The 23,086-nt window shown below is 38.1% G+C and overlaps 1 protein-coding gene across 1 annotated transcript; it reads right to left on the bottom strand.

Annotated features, from left to right (window-relative positions):
- Positions 1–12,615: 12,615 nt before the first annotated feature.
- si:dkey-10c21.1 lies at positions 12,616–21,901 on the bottom strand. The gene is made up of 6 exons (XM_044366876.1): positions 21,871–21,901; positions 20,760–20,796; positions 20,223–20,351; positions 19,900–20,040; positions 13,767–13,798; positions 12,616–13,016 (listed from the first exon to the last, which is right to left on the bottom strand). The coding sequence occupies exons 2-6, from the start codon at positions 20,791–20,793 to the stop codon at positions 12,732–12,734; spliced, it is 621 nt and encodes a 206-aa protein (XP_044222811.1). The 5' UTR covers positions 20,794–20,796; positions 21,871–21,901; the 3' UTR covers positions 12,616–12,731.
- Between the last annotated feature and the right edge of the window lie 1,185 nt (positions 21,902–23,086).

The raw sequence follows: 23,086 nt of genomic DNA, 5'->3' as shown, positions 1-23,086 counted from the left end.
TTGTTAAGTGCAGCTGCACGATCAATCCTCTAGGATCAAACAGGATGGCATCACAACAGATCAATAAACATAATAGCCTCTGGCTTAGGGCACAATCAGCTGCACTTCAAGCACTTTCAGACATGAGTGCCACATTGTTTTTCAGTTAGATACATAAACAGTGCTGCTAAGGTGCTCTCTGTTCACAGTGAAGAATCTAGTTAGAAAGGTCTCCGGTGGCCGACCACTCCACACCGCTAGCAGCACATAATTTGCAGACTGGTGGTCTTAACACCTGCATGTCAGACACCTACGCACAACTATACCTCCCACACAGACCACCAGCAAACCCCAGTGAAAGAGCTGAAATGAATTTTGCTTGCCACTCTGTGCAAGCTCAAAAAATGGAATTTATTCATAAGTAAAAACTTCATAAGAGAGGATTGTTAATACACATAATTATGAAAAGTGAGTGTTCACCAAGAAACTGTGTCATCTGTCTTCTGAAACCTACATGATGTTCCAAATTATGTGTAAGATGTTTCAGTTTCTGACAATTCCCCAAAGGTTCCCTCTGGATCATACCTCATTTAGTGCAAACTTTTCAGTGTTACATAGTAAACGAAGTAGTTAACAGCTAATCTGAACACAGTGAATTACATAATTTTGATTAAATTTGCATATTTTGTAATGCATATTTAAAGTGGCTAAAGAGGTTGTCAACACAGACACAAACACACTGCATACATTGCTGAGTAGCTTACAGCTCAAGTCTGTACAGCTGGTATAAATGAACTGAAAAAACACTACAGTGTAAATTTGTTTCACATTCAGTTTGAACATATACAGTCGTGAATAAGCTAATGATCAGTATAATGTTAGCATAATGACATCTGAATACAACTTGTTCTCAATTTAAATTCAAAGGGCAAGGTCTGTCATTGTAATGGGAAATAGTTGGTAAAAGGAGGCTTTTGAGAGACAAAAAATGCTAAAACTACAACATCAGCTGCTGTCTTTGTGATATGGAAAAGTTGCACACAGATGTGCTTTGGAAGACTTATGTAAAACTGTCTTGAAAAATATGTCCCTGGGTTTTTGCACAATTTTAACAGTAATTGAAAATGATATTATTAATTCCAAACATCCCAACTGAGGCATTTATTAAAAGCTTCAAATCTAAAAATGACAATCGTGTTGATAATGAATGTGACTGTATTTGAACAAAATGTGCATTAATTTTCAGATACATTTTTTACTTAGCAGACAAACAGATGGAATTGTGGAATTCCTCCCCTTTCCACTTTGATAAATTCAGAAGGCTTTTGTGACAACGCTAAACATCTCTTCATCATGCTGATTGCTGCATTATATCCCAAATCCACAGGGGCTCCTGTGAGACAGTTGTGGCTATTCCAGATGAAAATTGGCTTTGGCAGGGAAACAAGAGCCAAAGGGCAGTAAAAATGCTCAACTTGAGCTTTGCTCATACTCAGATCATATCTTTTTTTTTTTTTTTTTCTTTTTTCCCTTTCAGCAACCCCCTGCTGTCTGGAGATAACAGTGGAACAGTTCAGTTTGGGAGATGGCAATGTCATAGGGACAGAGGGAGGTGAGAGAGACAAAGAGAGAAAAAAATCCAGGGTTGCAAAATTTACTTCAGTGCAGCCAGCATGTACATCAGTGGCTATTTTGTGTGCATATATACACACTTACATTATTATTATTATTATTATTATTATAATGGTATGTTTCACATATGAAAGTGGCTTTAAGTTAACTCCAAGTCGCTCCTTTGACATACAGGGTAGTTTCAGTGTATTTAAGCTGCATTGAGGCTGAATGAGATCATTATGGCTGACATGCTTTATGACCATAGACCATTGGCTAACATTACAGTTACATAAGAACAACCATTTCTACACCAAGTGTTTCAATGATGACACCAGACAGGACAGGAGAGGGGAGTCAGATTGGGAAATGAGTGGGGAAGCCAGGCCAACAACTCACATCACCTCTTAACTAAACATTTGCACCATCACATGCAGTTATATACAGGGATCATGTCAAGCGTTGTTACTGTCTCCAGCCTCGTAACTTAAATGGACTGTGCTTTCGGTGCTCAAGCTTGATTCAAGGGCTTCTACCTTAGACATCCAGTACACACACACACACATGTCTTTTCCAAGTAATCTCAGTTTGAATTAAATACAAAATATTATATTGAAAGGCCACATGCACTTCCCCTAGGAGAAATATGTTTCAACTTAAATGGTGCCAATGGATAAATAGATAGTGAATATACTCTACATTTAGCAACCTGGACTTGAAAGTTGATCTTTATGGCTTGAATGCCACAAATGCAGGACTGCAGTCCTAGCTGATATGTCAAATGTACACTGTACTAATTAATTATGTAGAAAAATATGAATATTGTCAATTAAATGCTTCAGATGGGAACCAGGATATATGAAACAGGGGAACCTTATTTGTTTCCCTGCCATCTTGTAATACTTACAAACATATCATGACCTCAAAGGAAAAATGCCTTGAAATCTGTATGAGGATACCCTGTGTCAGTTCAGGAAACTAAAGACACGGCATAAACAATCATGATCCCAGCACATGCTTGGGATTATTAAACATAATTTTTAGTGCCTTAAGACCTACATGATTGCATGATTCACCTGAACCTGCATGCTCCATGATTTATCAGAGACCAGCTACAGTAAATGAGGAGAAACAGACACAGTCTTGCTGAAGAAGACCATGTACTTGTTCCACAAATTGAAATGATGGCTATTTAGGAACATTTATGCCTTGTGGCCTTGTACAGTACATCAAAAGGTCAATACTCTACTGTACAAGTGAGGTTACCAATAAAGCATTTAATCTTTTCCTATCTTCCACATGGGCATACTGCTATAGATAGCCTCATCTTCCTGACCGCTCAGTGCAACCCCTAACAACATTTGGCTCAATTAAACTGACATTTGAAACTTTGCCTCAGTCTCATATTATCCCAATTTGAGCCACGGCTGCACGTACACACAATCATCTGTGTGCAGCCACCAATTTGCAATTTAGCCCCTTTTCTGTAGCTAGAAGGAATGATTTATTTTCATCATTTTCAGAGCCAAATGCTGCCTGTCTGCTTATTGTTTTGCTGATAAACCAGGGCTGGCTTGCCCTCAAAAGACTGTTTAATGTTCAAGCAATTGTATTTAAGCTTTAATCATTGGTGCTATATCATTTCCTTCTATCGTTACAAAAAGAGTCATATAGCAGATGTGTTAAGAGTTCACATCCAGGAACCAAGCACGGTTCATATTATCAAATCCTGAGCTTTTCTTTTCAGAGCCTTATCTCACTACATACAGGTGTTGGACCACAAACATGGCAAGTCAAACACATTATTCCAGCATGGACATGCTTCCTTTTATTTGTACAGCTGAAGCCCTGGTCCCCTTGCTTGAAAGGCATTGATGATGCACGTGCATTACCAAACAGATGAGGGACCTTTGCAACCAGACAACCATGAGAAAGTCTGGTAAAATAAACATGTGTGTCCTTGGCCTGACCCGCTGTGTTTTCACTCATTCTCTGCAATCATATCTCTTCTGAAGAGCTCTGGACTGTTTGACTTTCATGATGCCCACACATACAGCAACATTTCCCATGACTCAAAAGTCACCTGCGTCAGAGTAAGTTGATTTTTCTTTTTTCAACTAAACCAAGAACCTGAATAAGAAAACCTTTTTTTTGCAGAAATTAAGGATATATTAAAAGCAACATACTAATGGTAATGGTATGTCATGTCATTATCATTTTTTAACTCTGGGTGTAGATTTGAGATCTCATTTTAGGAAGAAATGTAGAATCTGTCTAACTTTCAAAGACTATTAAACACACAAATAAACACAGAGTCAGCAGCCATCTGCCAAATGTGTGACTGAAATGATGCGGAACATGAAAAACAAGTCAATGTCAAGAAACATCCTCATCATCAAAGCTAATTTCACATAACAGAAGGTCTGTGAAGCATTAAACCACAACGGACCACAGACTGAGTGAAACTCAGCATCCTTACTGAGCAGTTCTTGTGACATACATTGGACCCAGAACAGCATGAGAAACAGCTGCTCTGCATTTGTACCCCAACCCGGAAAAATATTGAAAGACATTCCAGCTAAACTTTATAAGCAACGTTGGCGTTCAAGCCACAGAAGGGCGAGTGTTTGTGCGTAATTTAGTTCAATGTAGCAGGCTGAAACAGAAAGTTCCCGGTCATAAATCAATTTGTCGCTTTTTGAGGGTTTGATGCTATCAACAGCCACCTTTGATCTACCCTGTCTGCAGAGCACATGTCTTTTTCTTTGTTCACAATAAATCGTGATCCTTTTGTCTTCTGAAATTAGGATATTTAAATCATCTCTTATGAAAGCCGGCGTTGTGCAATTACATGAATATTTAATTGTAATAGATGTTCTGTCATGCTGTACAAGTTTTCAGCCACGCTAGCAGTGGATGTCTTGGGAGCACACTGTCGGTTGAAATATCTCCACATATAAATGGACTGGAACAAAATCAGGTACAGACATTTGTGTTTCCCACAGGGTGTGCGGTAAAAACTTTGATCCCTTAACCATTTCTCAAGAAGCATTATCAGGACAAAATTTTAACTTTTCCAATACTTTGGTTTATGACCAAACACCTGCAGAATAATTACACATCAGCCTCAGCTGTACTTGTGTGAAGTGCTGCCACCATGCTAAACTAAGATGGTGAACATTGCAAACATCTGCTAAACACCAGCATGTTGGCACTGTCATTGTAAGCATGTTAGCATGCTGATGTTAGCTTTTAACTGCGCTAAAGTGCAATGCCATAGAGCTTTTTGCATGGCTGTAGACTTATAGTCTTCAAATGTATGGTTTTTATTAGGAACTAAGAACAACTATTTTGAGGGGCCCTAGCAGTCAGCAGCTTATACAGTATGTGTTATGACCAGTTTCTTCCTGAAGTATAGAAAATACAACCTTTTGGTGGGAGAAGACAAATCTAGGTGAAACATTGTTTTATATAATACTCAAGCTATCCAAAAGATTTCTTCTTGAAACTGTTGAACTTGATTTTCAATAATAAAAGTACTTCTCATAATGTTGCTTTTGATTCTGGTGAGTTTGCTCTTTGTTTTCTGTGGGATTTTTCTTTATCAGTTTCTGTGAGTTTATCAGGTTGCTTCCTATATTAGGCCAAAAGAGGCCTCTGACTTCCTGCATGTAGACCACTAGACTGTGTTAGAGACAGCGACCCAGTGACAGAGACAGATTCCAGCATCTTGAGCCCAAACCCTTATCACATGTTAAACAACTGTTGCACAAAGTATATTTTGGTTTCTTCGTAAGGTTTCTTTTTTCCTGATAATATACTGTTAATGTAAAAAAAAAAAAAAACACTGCATAGTTTGATATTGTGAAAAAGGCTTCAGTTTTGATCCTATGATGGTGCTGATATATATATATATAGTTTTGTTCAAATGTATATGAACTGGTTTCTTACATGTTACTTCTGTTTGTCCAGGAAGGCATGAGTTGAAGTGGCCTTTGATTCAGTACAACACTGCCTGACTAAAAAGGATGTGTATGACCCTCCTCTACAAATAGAACAAAGATAATTTTACCTCTGATTGTACAGAGAGATAAAAACTTCTGTCAGTGTACAGGCAGGTTTTGAGACTGTCCCTAGCTGTTCAGATTATTTCTTTGTACAAGTTTACATTAACAGAAATACAAGAATTTGGAACATAAAAATGCACACTATGAAATAGGTTTAGTGTCAGTTTTGTAGAGATTTTACATTTCTTCCACACTTCACATTTACTTTATGCTTAAACATACAGTCTTGAAGTTATTGGTACAGAGAGACAATGAGAAGAGGGAAATCACAGCACTTATGGACACATGTGGCAACAGTTTATGGAGCTGACTGTGAGAGAATGTGAACCTATGCTGTAGGTACATACAGTATGTATGTGTGACACAAACAAAATGTAGGAAGTGAGACGACACTTGAGACCGAACAATCTCTCAGGGTATCCATGTCTACCCCTTTTCAACTCCAGGCTATTTCTGAACCCATTTACGCCAAGTGGTGCTATTTTGGGAAACTGGGGGATTGTTGTACAAGGGAGGGGGGGGGGGGGGGGGGGGGGGGGATTGTGTTAGAGTAACTCCAAAAAACAAGTTGTTCCAATTTTCTGATCTGGCAGCCCTATTGACAAGACAACATCATTTGTCTTTGCCTTCTAAAACCACTACAAATCACTTTTGGAAAATAAATCTGTTTTCTGATCTGACAAACCTATGGTTAAGGTTTGGTTAGGTTTAGGAAATGATCATGGTTTGGGTTAAAAATACAAAACTGAAATGGATGTTGGAATGTCTTTAGCTTCTGTACTGTGCCATATTTTCCAGTAAAACAGAATACAATTACAAGAGGGATTTAAATCCAAGTCTTAAGGCTCAAGGCTACGCCACACCCACTCTAAGGGCCACGGACACCTCCTTCACCAGTTGTTAGATCAGGATGAGGAGGACAAGGGAGAAATGAATAAATTAACCACATTCTTTTGGAAACGAAAACTGATATCCAAACACACACCTCCCCCTATGATATTACTCTGCTAGCTACTACTACTCCCTACAAGAGGTCAAATGCGGTTTCATATGATGGGTGCATTTAGCTTGTCGCTAGTTTCTAAAAACTACCTTGCCCAGCTTGTTTAATGAAGTTATATACTGTATTTGGGACTTATTTTTTAAAGATTTACATCTTCAATATCTTTAATAGGAACAAACATGGCCTTGTGTCTCAGTGTCACTGACAGGATAGGGATGTTGGAAAGTATTGAGCAAACACAGATAGACAGAAGATAGAAAATATGATTAATCCAATTTAACATTTTACAACGTATGTATTACAAAATGTTCTCAGAATCATAAATTATTTTGTGTGGCCCTGAGACTCAGTGATATATGACTGAATTTAAACAGAATTAGAGATCAGCAAGCACAAAAGTATGACATGACTATAATGGCTATAATGCAGGTGTGGTAACAACACTACAATGGTAACTTCTCCTAAAAGGCAAAACTAAGGCCTACAGACAACCTTTAATAAAAGTTCATACCCTGACATACTGAGCTCGTCTAAAATTACAGCTGATGTTACGACTTATGACCTTTGATTTAAAAAATGTGTGTGTGTGTGTGTGTGTGTGTATGTGTGTGTGTGTGAACACAACATCGACATATAATCTTATAAAATTAATAAAGTGAAAAAGTTAGTAAACACTTGCTTATTGCAGGCATGGAAAAATATTAGCATTTAATTTAAGTCAAAGTTGTGTCTACCTGATGAATGTAGCTCCAATATCCACTCTCCTTTTAGCTTTGTTTGGAAATATCTGGCTATTTAGCTACTGAATGTTCCACTATGTTCACCAGCTAGCTGTGTTGTTTGGTGCTGACAGGTAGTGTACAGTGGGTTTATCAGAGTATTATCTCTGAAAATAAACCAAAAGAATAAAAATGCCGCTCAGAGAACCAAAACAATGAGCTGAAGATGCTATAAAGCTCCATAGAGATGAGTGGAACTGGAGAGTCGGGTGATAATTCGATGTAGGTTCTTCTCTAAGAGTGAAAATAAAAATATTGATTGTGGGTCAATGCAACATCATTGTGTGTGTGTATATTTTCTTTTGCTTGGAGAAAATACTCCCTGCTTTAAAGAAAGACAGGCTAACTTTTAATTTACTAATTCAAAGTGTTAGGACAAACTGTGTCTGACTTGTAAATCCCAGAGCATTAAATGTGACATTCAACAAACTGAATAACAACTTCCTCTTTCCAAAAGATCTGTGACTTCTCACCTTTCATTTACATGAAAATGTCTAAACACTTTTACCACGGTTCACAGCAGTGTGAGCCTCAGTCTCGATACTACACAGTCTGAATAAGTTGAAAATCCAACCCTTTATCTTTACTACATTGGAGGATTTTTGACATGATTGGAAAGCCTTGTAAAATACACAAAACAAGTATGCCTGCTAACAGCCTGCTGTTAAAACAAATACTGTTGAGCTGGCCTCTTGCCTCTGTAACAGATACCCCTTTTTCATCGACGGGTTGCATTCAATGTCTGGCCTGGTGGGGGTTCACGTTTCGAAAGCTTGGCGGTGCAGTGGCATGTGAAAAATGTCCCCCATGTTGTGATGGCAGGAGAAAAGTAGAACAATAGGGCATGCTAATGTATTCTGATGTTTGGTGCTGTGTTGTCTCGCTTGCCACCGAATTCCATCACTACATCAGGATAGAATTCATGAGTAGGTTGACAGATTACTGAAACTTATGTTTTCACTACTTTTGGTTGACAAGGTCTTGTTTTTAGAATGTCATCTGAAATCCTTTTTTTTATTTCAGCTAATCAGCAGCGCTTTAACACAAATTCATGTAATAAAAGTCACCGTCTCGGGATAATAAGAGGGTCTGGCAAAATGTCTCATCTAGAGCTTCTATTGATTTATATCCCCATAATGTACTACAGTAAAGTTATTGTAATTAATGGAGGAAAAAGGAAGATGCCATTTTAACAAATTCAGTTCATCTTAAAGGCAACTCAAGCCAACCTTGAGTACATCCTAAAAACACTTTGTTGACTACTTGTTCTTGGTTTCCAGTTGCATACATTTGGTGCTTGTGTTGTGATATTTCTTCATGTCAGACGATGAACTCCTGTCCTCCTCTTGTTGAATGGTCTGGAATAATAATGGAAATAAGTCCAAGACTTTACTGCATTTCAAAATATATTGGAGTGTTGTCAATAAACCTGAAGCTTTCCTGTTAGTTTAGTTGTGTTTTGGGTCATTTATAACAAATTCAGAACTCACAAAACTTGATATAATTATGCTCCAGACGCTGATAATTCTTCATGTATTAAACTCAAGTCTCATAACTTAGACAGCATACAAATAAAAAAAAAAAAAAAAAAAAAACACAAGTCAAGTGTGGATCACTGTAACCTTGTGAGTGCAGGCAACATATCAAGATACTGAAAAAAGCTGTTTTTCATGTGATTCCTAACACAGTTCCCCCAACAAATATTTCACAGTTGGGTGATTTTGCCTCATAAGAGGTAAGATCCATAAAAATGCTGGAGAGATATATGGAAGTTAGGCAATCACACATTTCACTTCACATGAGGTGTAAGAGTGTATTTGTCATTCACTGTCCCCCATAGGCCAGTGTTAATCCTGCTGGCGTTTTATGATCTACCAAGTGCGTCAGACTGTTTCCATTCAGAGCAGATCCTACAGCCACTTTACTACTGCGCTCTTACTCCACACATCCAAAGTTCCTTGGTCCAAAGCCAGGTACCCAAGGCCACATCCCAGGGTAGAGAGGCAAGGGTGTAACTGTGAGTAAGTCAAGATATTCCTATTCACCTGCTAGTATTTCACTGTACCAATGAGGAGCAGTTACATCTTGTCACATTGAATGTCCATTCTTTGTGAAATGCAATTCAAGTCGATTTTATTTGCGTAGCCCAATATCACAAATCACAAGTTTGCCTCAAGTGGCTTTAAAATCTGCACAGCAATACAACATCCTCTATCCTTAGACCCAGTGATTTGACAAATCACTGTATGGAAACAGATGGCTTTCATTGGGTGACTCCGACCCTGGCTGATCAACACCCTGTGTTCAGTTAAAGGTGACAACAACTTATTTTCCAATGAAATCTAATATACACGCTTTATTATTTATTTATTTTTTTACATTTTATACTTTCAAGTCCATCAAAATTAAAACACATCACACAACTCTTCTCCAATACACCATGCTTTAGTCACCAAATGTTTTCAGCTTTCTCGCTTTCATCTGGGTGGTGCCCTAGGCCCCTTTCTTGAACTACTGGTTTGAATACAGAATTAGATTGCCAGAATTGGAAGATGAATATTTAATTTTTCCTGATTGATGGCTTATGATGAAAAAGTACATTTACTGGATAATACTGTGAAAAGCTTAGAAGTTCTGGTTAAATGGACAGCGACATTTCTCTAAGAGTCATTGTGTCAATTTTGTGAGATCCTTTTGATGAAGTGATTGATTGTGGTTTTTTGTGTGTTATTTATAGTGATTTATTGGTCATGATGAATTGGTGAAATATATATAAGGGAAATGAAAGCAGCCTTTGGCACCACCCTGATGAAGGCAAGATAGCCATGGTGTCCTGGAGAAGAGTTGTGTGACGTGTTCTACTTTTGATGGACTTGAACTGAAGCTCACACTGGTCTGCACCTCTCTATGTGTGTTCTTTAAAGGGTTGGTATAGTGTAAAAACAAGAAAAATAAGCTTTGGAATGGATTAGGGTGATGGTGGGGCCCTCATGTACTGTAAAATTACTCAATTCTATCTCCTGTCTTTTTAAGTAATATGAAATTTTGAAATTCACAGCTCAAGAGTTAGTAGTATTGAGGTGGAACCCCTTACTACGTCACACCAGAAAGTCAAATCAAATATCCAAGAAACTTTACCATGAACCAACCACTGCCCAGCGCTACGCTGAGTGTGTACGTAGCTTAGTCGGAGTTTGCATTTCAGTGGATGACGAGCAAAGCAGGACACTGGAAGTTTGCTGTTGCTGGTTGTTCAGCAGCTAAAAAGTCTTAGCAGCCTTCCAGAGGATGGAAATTTACATCAGGAATTACTGGAATTCATTTTTGGGGACAAGCTTCCCTCCGTTATTGGCAGTTGGTTGTGTGAGTGTTCTGCACATTTTACAGCCTGCTTAACGAGACTCAGCACGCTGCAGGATTTTCAACTTTTTCATCTTCAGTCTTTGGATGAAGTTTTAAAACATTGTTTCTTTCTGTTGCTTAACTAAAGGAACATAAAATCTTTGCTGAAGCTAGGCTAGTAACCTCTGGCTACATTTCTTTAAAAAAAAAAAAAAGACTTTTACTTCGTTTGGAAACTAAGACACAATCTCAAATTCTGAAACATCCTTTTGAAATCTCAACTGAGCAACAGCAGGTTCCTCCCTTTCCATTCAGGATCAGACTCCGGTTCATAGAGTGCTATTTTATATCTCCAGCTGCAGCCATTAGTCCAGGTAAACATTAATCGTAAGGGAATTTGCATGATTCATTAGGTAGTATTCCAGTTGGCTCGAGGTGAAGATTGGGGCCACACTTCCAGCCAATCAAAGTAGGTGGTCATTGATGATGCCAATTTTATAGCCTGCTGGAGGAGAGAGGGGAATCTTGGCTGTAAGGAAAGATGGATTTAGAGAAATCTAAACAACTTTAAGTGAACAAAATGTCACAGATATGTTTAAAATAGAATCAGTATTCATAAAAATGAGTCAAAAAGGCCATAACACAAGATCTTTAAAGCAGAAAATGATCAAATGTTAATATTCTACCACTGGAGAGAGACACCAAAAGATGAAATGGTGCGTAACTTTAAGAGATGATGGCAGGATCATCTGAAACTAAATGACCCCTTTGTGCACTAGCATGCATAAACTCTTTCATGGGCATGTTCAGTTATCTCTAGTTCTCTAGTATCTCTCAGTATCTCCAGTGTCTAGTTTAGATTGTCAGGCTACATAGAATAATACATTTTAACTATACAGTGTTGAATACTGCACTGCAAGTTACTACTGTGTCAAACACAACAATTGGAAACAAAACTTGTGCAATTGTGACCTCTAGTGGTCTGACCTAGCTAGTGGTATTTGCTGCAGCTTACTCTGATCCATTGGTTTAGGCGAATTCGGTAAAATATTGTCAAATGTAGCCTATTTCAACAAGCTGTTCAGTCAGAAAACTGGGATTTTTATATTTCCATGATTGCAAAAAAATAATTTTCTTAAGACAACACTAGCCTCACCTTCCCAAATGTTAGTTATAACACTTCAAAAGAAAACACCATTTAGGAGTGATCATTTCCACATGCGTCTAAAAAATAAAGGGGACACTGTCAGGTGGGGAAGCGGGAGTGGACCCAAATGCAGAGGCCGGAATGCAGACATGACGAAAATCTCCCTTAATGATGGATGGTCAAGTACAGGCAAACAGAGCTGAACAGAACTAGCAGACAAGACAACACAAATGATCCAACAAACACTCAACTCAAAACCAGACCTTAAATACAGACTAAACTAATCAGGGAATGGGAACAGGTGACGAGACACAAGGGCAGGTTGGGAGTGATTGGCTGAGGGAAACACAGGAAGCAGGGCAGGGCTGACGAGACTGATACAGGGCAGGTGTGGGGAAGACACAGAGCAGGGCAGGTGAGGAGGAGTACATGAACACACAAGGGAAACACAGTAACAAAACTAAAACTCAGAAAACACAATACTCTAATACAACCCACACCAACCTGTCCAAGAACCATCATGAACCTAAACTAAAGTATACAACACACCAGGCCAAACAACAAAAGGCAGTCCAAACCCACCACCCAAATATAACAAGAAAACCCATATGAACCGAAGGACTAAACAGAAGTGCAAACCAGGAGACCCCAAATAACACAAGAACATAAAAAGACCAAAAAACACCCAAAGTCCAGGCAGGGTGTGACAGACACATTTGAAAATTAAATGTTTTAATCCGTAAAAATGTTGATTACAAAATGTTCAGTGCATAGAAAAAAACATATGACATTCACATTGCTTATCACCAATTCTTTGTAATTTCTTTGAGCTGTGGGTAGGTGATGAGAACATCAGGCTCTTTGAGAACTTCAAGAAACTGAGAGCAGTACTCTTCACCTTTACCAATCACCTGATCGATCAGGTCGATAATAGTTTGTTCTGGCTGTGATATATGCTTTAGTTTATCATATTGTCTCTCGTCGACGATTTCTTTTTGGTGCACAAGCTGCAGAATGTAGGAGTGATCTCTCCTCAGGCAGTCAATGATCTTCACTTTGTGCCTAGTGATCATTTTCCCAGCGGGACCCTGAAAGAAAGGAGCAAGTTTTGTTTATCAAACAAAAATGAATGGGTTTTTTGTTTTTTTTATTTGCTTTTAGGAAATTTTTACTTTTTGTTACTGTGGGACAAAGTCTTGGAGATCATTTTTATGTTTCAACATGCAGTTTGTAGGCATGCACAAAGAGTTTTCCTGAATTTGTATCTGAAAACTACTTAAAGTCAATAAAGTGTGAATGAAGAGCTAGACTTAAGATGTTTCCTTACAAGATATGTTTAACTGTTAATATATTGCTTTGGTACTATTTGTTAGAAATTATACAGGAATTTGATTTTTTGTTTGTCCTCTTGGCTGGATTGATTTGTTTAAATTTAACCACAAGATGGTGCCATAGTGTGTGAAACAAACAAGGGTAACAATAAAGGTGACACAGACAATGGCTTGATTACTGAATGATGTAATTATCCTATAGGAGGCCTTGTGTAATGTTTGAAAAGGTATAAAAAGTGGTTTTCTACCCATTATTCTGTTTGGTCCCTGATGAAGGTATAAGCTAAAACTTTGGGTTTCAATTCAGCATAATGCTGTTTGAGTACAGGCAGTTAAGAGTTTGAAGGCCACCAGCACCAGCATAAATGTGATGGGGTTGAGGTGCTTCTTCATTTAATAAGATTTAATAATTCCCCAAAAACCTTACTAACCTATCAATGTGCATCTTATTGTGTGAAGATTTCTGCCACTAGTGTGTGTGTGTGTGTGTGTGTGTATGTACTGTACCTGAGAGGAAGGCTGTCTCTTATCTACTGGCCCTGAAAGGAAAGCGGTGTTAGGATTCACTGTTTCCAGACAGAATTTTGTCTTTTAAAAGAATAGTTTCAGAAAATATTCATTTTCTTGCAGAGAGGACTGACAGGTCCAGCCTGGAGCCGGCTAGTTTAGCTTTCAATAAACAGGAAACAGGGTGAACAGTAACACCGTGAGGTTGCCAGGCAACCAGAAAAGCCAGGAAATAGTCCATCACATGACCGGCTTTAAAACCACAACCTGTTTTTACACCTCAAGGGGACTTATGCTTTTTGTAGTTTCCTGTTATTTCTATACTGTGATGTCGGATGTCTATGTTAAACAGAGTCAAAGGCCAAAAACTGAACGTATGTAAAAATGCTTCCTGCAAGTCAAAAGCCAGGGCTCCTGTGTGAAGAATCCCATGGTCTTTGTCAGACTATTGTTTGCTGATTACAGTTCCGCATTTAACACCTTGCAGCCCAACATATTACTTAACAAACTCAATCAACTCAATGTCAACCCTTATCATTAAGTAATACCATTCATTCCTTACCAACCACAAAAGCCCTTAACACCATCTAGGCTGAAATACCGGTATATCTGTATTCCATAGCTGTCCTTTTTGCCGTTGATCACGGCTATATATCATACTATGTGTGCACTTTTTCTAATGTAGATGAGCATGTGCAATTCATGGATGAATGTATTTGTTGTTGTTTATTGTTGTTTTGCTGTGATTTTATACTGCAGAAACTGTGATGTCCAAGGCCAGTTTCCCACTGGCACAATAAAGTCTGTCTTATCTTAGCCTGCTCTGACCGCTTCAGTTGCAGTGCTACTAGGGATGTCAGTTTTGGTTAATTTTGCTTTCAAGAAGTTCAGGGTTTTAGCTGAATTTTTTTGAGACAAAAGTGGCAAAGATTGGAGAACGTTCATGGTGCAGTGTACGAAGCTTGCGGGTGCACCTTTAGAGTGTAATGCGTTTAAATGAAAAAAATCATGATTTGACAGACAAAAGAGTCCATAGGGATTTAAATTTTATACTAAGAGGAACAAAAAGATGAAAAATAAAGGTTGTAACAGTCTCTTGCTCTAGTATACTGTGTGTTAAACTATTCACTGGTGTCCTTATTCCACTTAAATAAAATATGAAATGTAACTGGCAGATAAGATAAATGGTCTGCAGCCTTTTTATTTGAAAAAGTTAACTGCATTAATTCATTCATTTAAAGCATCTTACAGTCTTCTGCCTATATGAGAATAACAACTAAGGAGGAGGCAGACTGCTCCGCTGTGTTGTTATTAACGTCATATCTCCAGTAGTGGAGAGCAGCTTCTCTGCTACACTGTTAGCTCCGGGGAAAGCCATTGTTGTCCAACATGCTGAGCGGCCTCAGGGTTTTTGAGGTGAAACAGATTGAGCACCAAGTTGTTTTCCTCACCTCAGAGTTGGTTTAAGTTGTTTAATGCTGCAGTGTGTGTTGGTCTCATTTGTTACTGATCGCTGTTCTGCTCGGCTAATGTTAGTCTCTGAGTGACGGCGTACAAACTTCACAATATACGTCATGATGGTATCGCAAAGGTAATTATTTAGTCATTATATCAAAAAATGCTTGCAACCGCTGCCTGTTTTGAAGATGAACATCAAGATAACTCTAGCTTGCACGCTCTAGACTGTCTGGGTGCTGCACTGCCCTCGCCCTTGTTCGTTTTGTCAACATCACATGCCAGAATTTCCAACAAAGGTGGCTGCCACTAATACAACCCTCCATGTAGAAGTCTCACATTGATATTTTATCCATTCAAAAAGAATATCTGATGCTGTGAACATATAATTGTCTAGCCGTTAGAGGAGTGTGTACGCAAATTGATCTATAGACTGACATGCGTAACCAGTCTAACCGGCTAAGTTCACTGGCTGTTGGCTCCAGCTCCATATTAAAAAGACAGACAAAAGTATCAATCTTCTCATTTTACTCTTGGCAAGAAAGCAAATAAGAGTATTTTCTAAAATGCTGACTGTTCCTTTAATGTTAAAAGCTTTGCTACATGACTGACTGAAACAAGCAGTTATTAACTATGTATAAATGTACAAACAGATCACCAGTATGAAGCTGACATAATCTTACCTGCACATGCATTTGCTGGTTTCACAGACACAGACAAATCTATGTCACCATCAATGTTGACATTTGTTATTTTGTCAGTACATATTACACTGTTACCCAGTGCAATCAGATCTGCTTTGGGAAACTGTCCAACAACGTTCCCTGAACAAAAAGAAAAATTAAAATCACATGTCAAAATATTTTCCTTCAACTCTAACCCAAACAAAAATAATCTTATACAACAATCATCTAATTTACTGAAGCCTAGCAATTAATTTTACACCTTTCATTTTATGATTTCATTCTACACAGAATACTTGAGAAATATTAATGCTTACCAGATGCCCCACTTCCTGGTTGACTCACTGCTTCAATCTTCATGTTGATGGATTTTGCTCTTGTATTTGTTATTTCTCTGGCGTTAACAACACTGCTATCATCAGCGAACACTGTTGGAGTGGCGGAGCCTGTAAAGATTAATGACAATCATCATAACTTGTTGCAGTGTCCTTCCGAAACTTTTATAACAAGCTGTAATAAAGGGAAGACCTGCACGTTAGGCTTAATTAAGGCCAAATGCAAGGTGATGTTCATTTACAGTTTGTGCAGCATAGACAACAACTGTGTGCAGGAATTTTACCTTGAGCACTTGGGTTAATAACCTGTTGCAGTTGTGGATAATGTGCTTGATGCTGCTTCAGAATCTCAAAGAAGCTCCGAGCTGTATCTTCTCCCTTTTGACGTATTATTTTCAAAAGCACTCTCATCTTGTCCGCTGCACCACTTTGCTTTTTGGCCTCTTTGAATTCGTTCATAGATAAAATATCCCCACACTGATCAAGGATGTAATCAGGATCACTTGAAAGACACGTAACAAGTTTGTCCTCTTTTGACTTCAGCGTGTCCATGATCTGCAATGAAACAGCAAATAATGATACTTAACAGAAAGTCAATTTCTGTCCAAAGTTCAAGGCCCTGGCAAGAGCCACGCCTATCCTGTGGATTTGTAAAAGGGTAGGTTCACAATTTTTCAAGTCTGTCTTTAAACAACAGTCAGGTGCCCATATGAACACTGAAAGAGGTTCATTCCTCCTGTTTATACTGACTATTAAAAGTTCCCCTTCAAATGTGCTTTTAATATAAGTGATGGCGGCCAAAATACACAGTCATTTTGTGGAAAAACACATTTAATGTATATCTGAGGCTTATATGAGGCTTCAGCAGTCTGAGTTAGTCATATGAAGTGGATATCTGACACAGTTACAGTCTTTTTAGCATTAAATTCCCTCTTTTCCCTGTTGAGCTGCAGTGGAAGGATAGTAACAAAAACAGGGACTTTCACCCTAAAAAGACTGTAATATTGAAAGATGTCTACTTGATTTGACTAATTCAGCATTTTATTACCTTCAAATAAATACATTTTTGGATAGAAGGAGGCTTATGGATTTTACTCACATTCTGAAGTGCATTATGAAGGGATCTTCTAATGACCAGCATGAACCCATTTCAATGTTCATTTGGACACCTGACTGTTGTTTTAAGACAGACTTTTGTGAACAGACTTTTGAAATTGTGAACGTTTCTCATAATTACTGTTTACAGTACAGTACAAAAGTCTGTAAAATATTGGACAAGGAAATAAAATATAGCCCAAGTCAAAGGTGAGGACTAGAATCACCTGAACACATGTGAATGTTTGGAGAATGTAACAAATTCCTGCAGTTTTCCTGACAAAATACTTGATGCTTTTACTTTCAACTGTTCAACTGTTCTAACGAACTATGTACTTTTCTTTAGGTAACAGATCAAATACGAAATTAACACTTTTAAATGCTGCTGGCATAAATGCACTAAATGAAAATGATCTTCAGTCACGGTATTAAAGGTATACATTCTCTCATGCAGATGCAAGCGAAAATGTTAAATCATCAGTAAACTAATACAGATGCGCAGTTTACGCGATAAACCATAGACCCACATCTGGAGAGAGAAAGGTAAAACAGCGGTTTCAAAAGTTTTTTTTTTTTTTTTTTTTTTTCAAACCAATAGCGCACAAAGCCTACCTTTATTTGGTGTGATGTCGCGTAGAAAGTGCAGGTTAAAAGAGAGGTTCGTTTCTGTTTTTTAGTAAAAAAGAAACCAAAAGCGCGCTAAACCACTCTGCGAACTTCACTCAGATAACTCACTTACTCATTTGTCTCTCTAGCACAGCGCCTCGTAGGTGGGGTTGTGTGTGTGAGTGTGTGTGTTTGTGATGTTGTTTTTTGTTGCCTTATAGCCAATCGTTGCTCAACGCGTGTCACGTGTCTGAAACCTCACAATTTATGAGCCTGCAGCCTCCTCACTGCTGGTTCAAGCTGCTGCATTGAGGAGGCCCATTCAGGGGGCGTCCTCTTACCTTAAGGAGTTAACCAGAAGACTTCAGAGATGAGCACAAGCCAGTAGTCTTTGGAATGTATAAATATACAAACCAGTTTTATTTGGTTTTTACAAAAATGAGTATAACAAAATGTAAAAAGTACGATACAAAAACTTGAATGTAAAAGATAAAGAGAACAAAACCAATGCATTGCATCTAAAAAATAAAGGGGACAAATTTGAAAATTTTAACTTAATGCTTTATTCTGGAAAAATGTTGATTACAAAATGCATAGTGCACGAATTCTTTTTCATGAACTTTTCATGAGCGTAGTGGTGATCTCTCCTCAGGCAGTCAATGATCTTCACTTTGTGCTGAGTGATCATTTTCACCGCAGATCCTGCAAGAAAGGAGCAGGTTTTTTAATGTGTAATGCAAACAAAGATAATGATGCAGGTGAAAAATGATGACTTGTTTACTGAATGATGTAATTATTCTATAGGAGGCCTTGTGTGATGTTTGAAAATTTAGAAAAAGTGGTTTTCTATCCATTATTTGTATTTGGTTCCTGATGAAGGTGTAAACTGAAACGCTGGGCCTTGATTCAGCATAATGCTGTTTAAGTACAGAGGAATTTGATGAAACAAGTTAAGAGTTCAAAGGCCACCAGCACCAGCCTAAATGTGATGGGGTTGAGGTACTTCTTCATTTAATGAGAAAATTCCCAAAAACCTAACTAACCTATCAATGTGCATCTTGTTGTGTAAGGATTTCTGCCACTATTGTGTGTGTGTGTGTGTGTGTGTGTGTGTGTGTGTGTGTGTGTGTGTGTGTGTGTGTGTGTGTGTGTGTGTGTGTACTGTACCATATATGAAGACATTGTCTCGTCCGCTGTCCCTGAAAGGAAAACAGTGTTAGGATTCACTGTTTCGAGACAGAATTTTGTCTTTTAAAAGAATAGTTTTACATTAAGGAAAATATCCACTTTCTTGCAGAGAAGACTTACACCACTCTCTTATCTGTTTTGTATAAACAGATAAACAGGAAACAGGGTGAAACAGTTAGCCTGGAGTCTTGTCAACACAGTTCCGCATTTAACACCTTGCAGCCCAACATATTACTTAACAAACTCAATCAACTCAATGTCAACCCTTATCATTAAGTAATACCATTCATTCCTTACCAACCTAAAAAGCCCTTAACACCACCTAGGCTGAAATATGTGTATACCATAGCTGTCCTTCTTATTGTTGAACACTGTTACATATCATACTCTATGTGCGCACTTTTTCTAATGTAGATGGAAATGTGCACATTATGTCCCCTTCAAACAAATGAGATATAATGTGTAAATGTGTGAGATTTAGAGGTGCTAGTAGGCAGATTTTGTTACCTTCGGACGAAGCTGAGCTAGATATTTCCCCCTGTTCCCAATCTTCCGATTGGCTACTGGCTCCAGCTCCATATTAAACAGACAGACAAAAGTATCAATCTTCTCATTTAACTCTTAGCAAGACAGTAAATAAGGGTATTTCCTAAAATGCTGACTGTTCCTTTAATGTTAAAAGCTTTGCTACAAGATTGACTGAAACAATCACTCATTAATTATGTATAAATGTACAAACAGATCACCAGTATGAAGCTGACATAATCTTACCTGCACATGCATTTGGTGGTTTCACAGACACAGACATATCTATGTCACCATCAAAGACGCTATCTTTTATTTTGTCAGCACATATTACACTGTTACGCTGTGCGTCCAGATCTGCTTTGGGAAACTGTCCAACAACGTTCCCTGAACAAAAAGAAAAAAACATGTTGAAATCATATGTCAAAACATTTGTTTTCAACTCTAACCCAAACAAAAATAATCTTATACAACAGTCATTTAATTTACTGAAGCCAAGCAACTAATTTTACACCTTTCATTTTATGATTTAATTCTACACAGAATACTTGAGAAATATTAATGCTTACCAGATGCCCTACTTCCTGGTTGACTCACTGTTTCAATCTTCATGTTGATGGATTTTGCTTTTGTATTTGTTATTTCTCTGGCGGTAACAACACTGCTATCATCAGCGGACTGTGTTGGAGTGGCGGAGCCTGTAAAGATTAATGACAATCATCATAACTTGTTGCAGTGTCCTTCCAAAACTTTTATAACAAACTGTAAAGGGAAGATTTGTACCTCAAGCTTAATTAAGACCAATGCTCATTTACAGTTTGTGCAGTATAGACAACAACTGTGTACAGGAATTTGACAGACTGATTGTTACATTGAGCATTTGAGTTAAAAACCTGTTGCAGTTGTGGTTAATGTGCTTGATGCTGCTTCAGAATCTCAAAGAAGCACCGAGCTGTATCTTCTCCATTTTTGAAGTATTATTTTCAAAAGCACTCTCATCTTGTCCGCTGCACTACTTTGCTTTTGTGCCTCTCTGAATTTGTTCCTAGATAAAATATCCCCACACTGATCAAGGATGTAATCAGGGTCACTTGAAAGCCACGTACCAAGTTTGTCCTCCTCTGACTTCAGCTTGTCCATGGTCTGCAATGAAACAGCAAATAATGATACTTAACAGAGAGTCAAGTCGTTCAAGGCCCTGGCAAGAGCCACGCCTATCCTGTGGATTTGTAAAAGGGCAGGTTCACAATTTTTCAAGTCTGTCTTTAAACAACAGTCAGGTGCCCATATGAACACTGAAAGAGGTTCATTCCTCTTGTTTGTACTGACTATTAAAAGTTCCCCTTTAATGTGCTTTTAATATAAGTGATGGGGGCCAAAATACACAGTCATTTTGTGGAAAAATGCATTTAATGTTTATCTGAAGCTTATATGAGGCTTCAGCAGTCTGAGTTAGTCACATGAAGTGGATATCTGACACATTTACAGTCTTTTTAGCATTAAATTCCCTCTTTGTGTTTCCCTGTTGAGCTGCAGTGGAAGTATAGTAACAAAAACAGGGACTTTGGCCCTAAAAACACTGTAATATTGAATATAGATATCTACTTGATTTGACTAATTCAGCATTTTATTACCTTCAAATAAAATTTTAAATACATATTTGGATAGAAGGAGGCTTATGGATTTTACTCACATTCTAAGTGCATTATGCAGGGATCTTCTAATGACCAGCATGAACCCAGGCATAAAAATGCAGCCTAAGTCAAAAGGTGAGGACTAGAATCACCTGAATACCTTACTGAACACCTTCTTAACAACTGAATTCTGTAAATGTTTGGAGAATTGAACACGTCTGAGAATGTAAGAAATTACTACAGTTTTCTTGACAAAATACTTCTTGTGATGCTTTTACTTTCAGTTGTCCCAACGAACTATGTAGCCTACTTTTCTTTAGGTAAAAAATCAAATACAAAATTAACACTTTTAAATACTGCTGGCATGAAAATGATCTTCAGTCACGGTATAAAAGGTAGCCTATACACTCTTTCATGCACATGCAAGCAAAAATGTTAAATCATCAGTAAACTAATACAACTGCGCAGTTTATGTGGTAAATCACAGACCCACATCTGGAGAGAGAAAGGTAAAACAGCGGTTTCAATAGTGTTTTTTTTTTGTTGTTGTTTTTTTTACAAACCGATAGCGCACAAAGCCTACCTTTATTTGGTGTGATTTCTCGTGGAAAATGCACGTCTACACCTCTCTGCACAGCTCAGCTCTCTGCACTCACTTCCTCTCTGGCACAGCGCTGGTCTCTCTGGCACAGCGCTTCGTAAGTGGGGTTGTGTGTGTGAGTGTGTGTGTTTGTGACATTATTGTATGTTGCCTTATAGCCTATCGTTGCTCAACGTGTGTCCGAAACCTCACAACTTGAATTAACTGAATTTAAACGAGTATTTCCCGTATGAGCCTGCAGCCTCCTCACTGCTGGTTCAAGCTGCTGCATTACCGACAGCAACATAGTAGTTATAACGTATAGTCATTGCATGCTTAGGCACTGGTTCCCAACCTGAGGGTCAGGACCTTCCATAGAGTCGCCTGAAATATCTGACGGGTCTCAAGATGATTTACAAAATAAACACTAAAGAACGGTTTAAAAATACTGGTATTTCAAGTCTGTCTTAAAACAACAGTCAAGTGCCCAAATGAACACTGAACCAGGTTTTTCTTGCCATAATCATTCCTCTTGTTCATACGGACCATTAAGAGATCCCCTCATAATATACTTACAATGTAGGCGATGGGGACCAAAATTAATTCTGTGCAAAAACGTATTTAAAGGTTTATCTGAAGTTAATTTGAAGCTTCAGCCATCCAAATTATGCTGCCCGAGGAACCACAAAGAGGGAATTTGATGCTAAAAAGACTGTAAATGTGGCAGATATTCACCTGAAATGACTAACTCAGACTGCTGAAGCCTCATATAAGCTTCAAATAAACTTTTAAATGCAAATTTGCACAAAATGACTGTGTGGACACACTGTGAATTTTGGCTCCCATCAGTTTAACTGAAAGCATGTTTGAAGGTGATCTTTTAATAGCCAGTATAAACAGGAGGAATAATTACAGCGAGGTAAAACCTCCCTCATTGTTCATTTGGGCACCTGACTGTTGTTTCAGGACAGACTTGAAAAATTGGGAACCTATCCTTTTAAGACAAAAATATTTCCGCTAAACAAGTTTTCTTTCAGATCATTGCTTTATATTGTGAAATATCAGATAGCCCTACCTCCACCCCCCTTTTCCGGTCTCTAAAGACTATTCAAATTAAAGAATGAGTTGAATCAGGAACACCCTGATGGAATATGAGTTATGGTGCAGTCATGAACCACAACATTCCCAGTTCATGTCCAGCCAGGAACCTTTGTCATCT

Source organism: Thunnus albacares, chromosome 11 (genome assembly GCF_914725855.1).
Source record: "Thunnus albacares chromosome 11, fThuAlb1.1, whole genome shotgun sequence".
NCBI lineage: Eukaryota > Metazoa > Chordata > Actinopteri > Scombriformes > Scombridae > Thunnus > Thunnus albacares.
Note: the sequence above shows the minus strand (reverse complement) of the source record. Positions and strands in the feature narration are given on the sequence as shown.

What these genes read in the sequence shown, in the direction of transcription:
- si:dkey-10c21.1 (XM_044366876.1), bottom strand. Translation starts at nt 20,793, where the DNA reads ATGGACAAGCTGAAGTCAGAGGAGGACAAACTTG. An exon ending in GTCAGAGGAGGACAAACTTG is followed by an intron (nt 20,352 to 20,759) that starts GTACGTGGCTTT and finishes TAATCTTTACAG; the next exon opens with GCTCCGCCACTCCAACACAG. An exon ending in ACCAGGAAGTAGGGCATCTG is followed by an intron (nt 20,041 to 20,222) that starts GTAAGCATTAAT and finishes CTTTTTGTTCAG; the next exon opens with GGAACGTTGTTGGACAGTTT.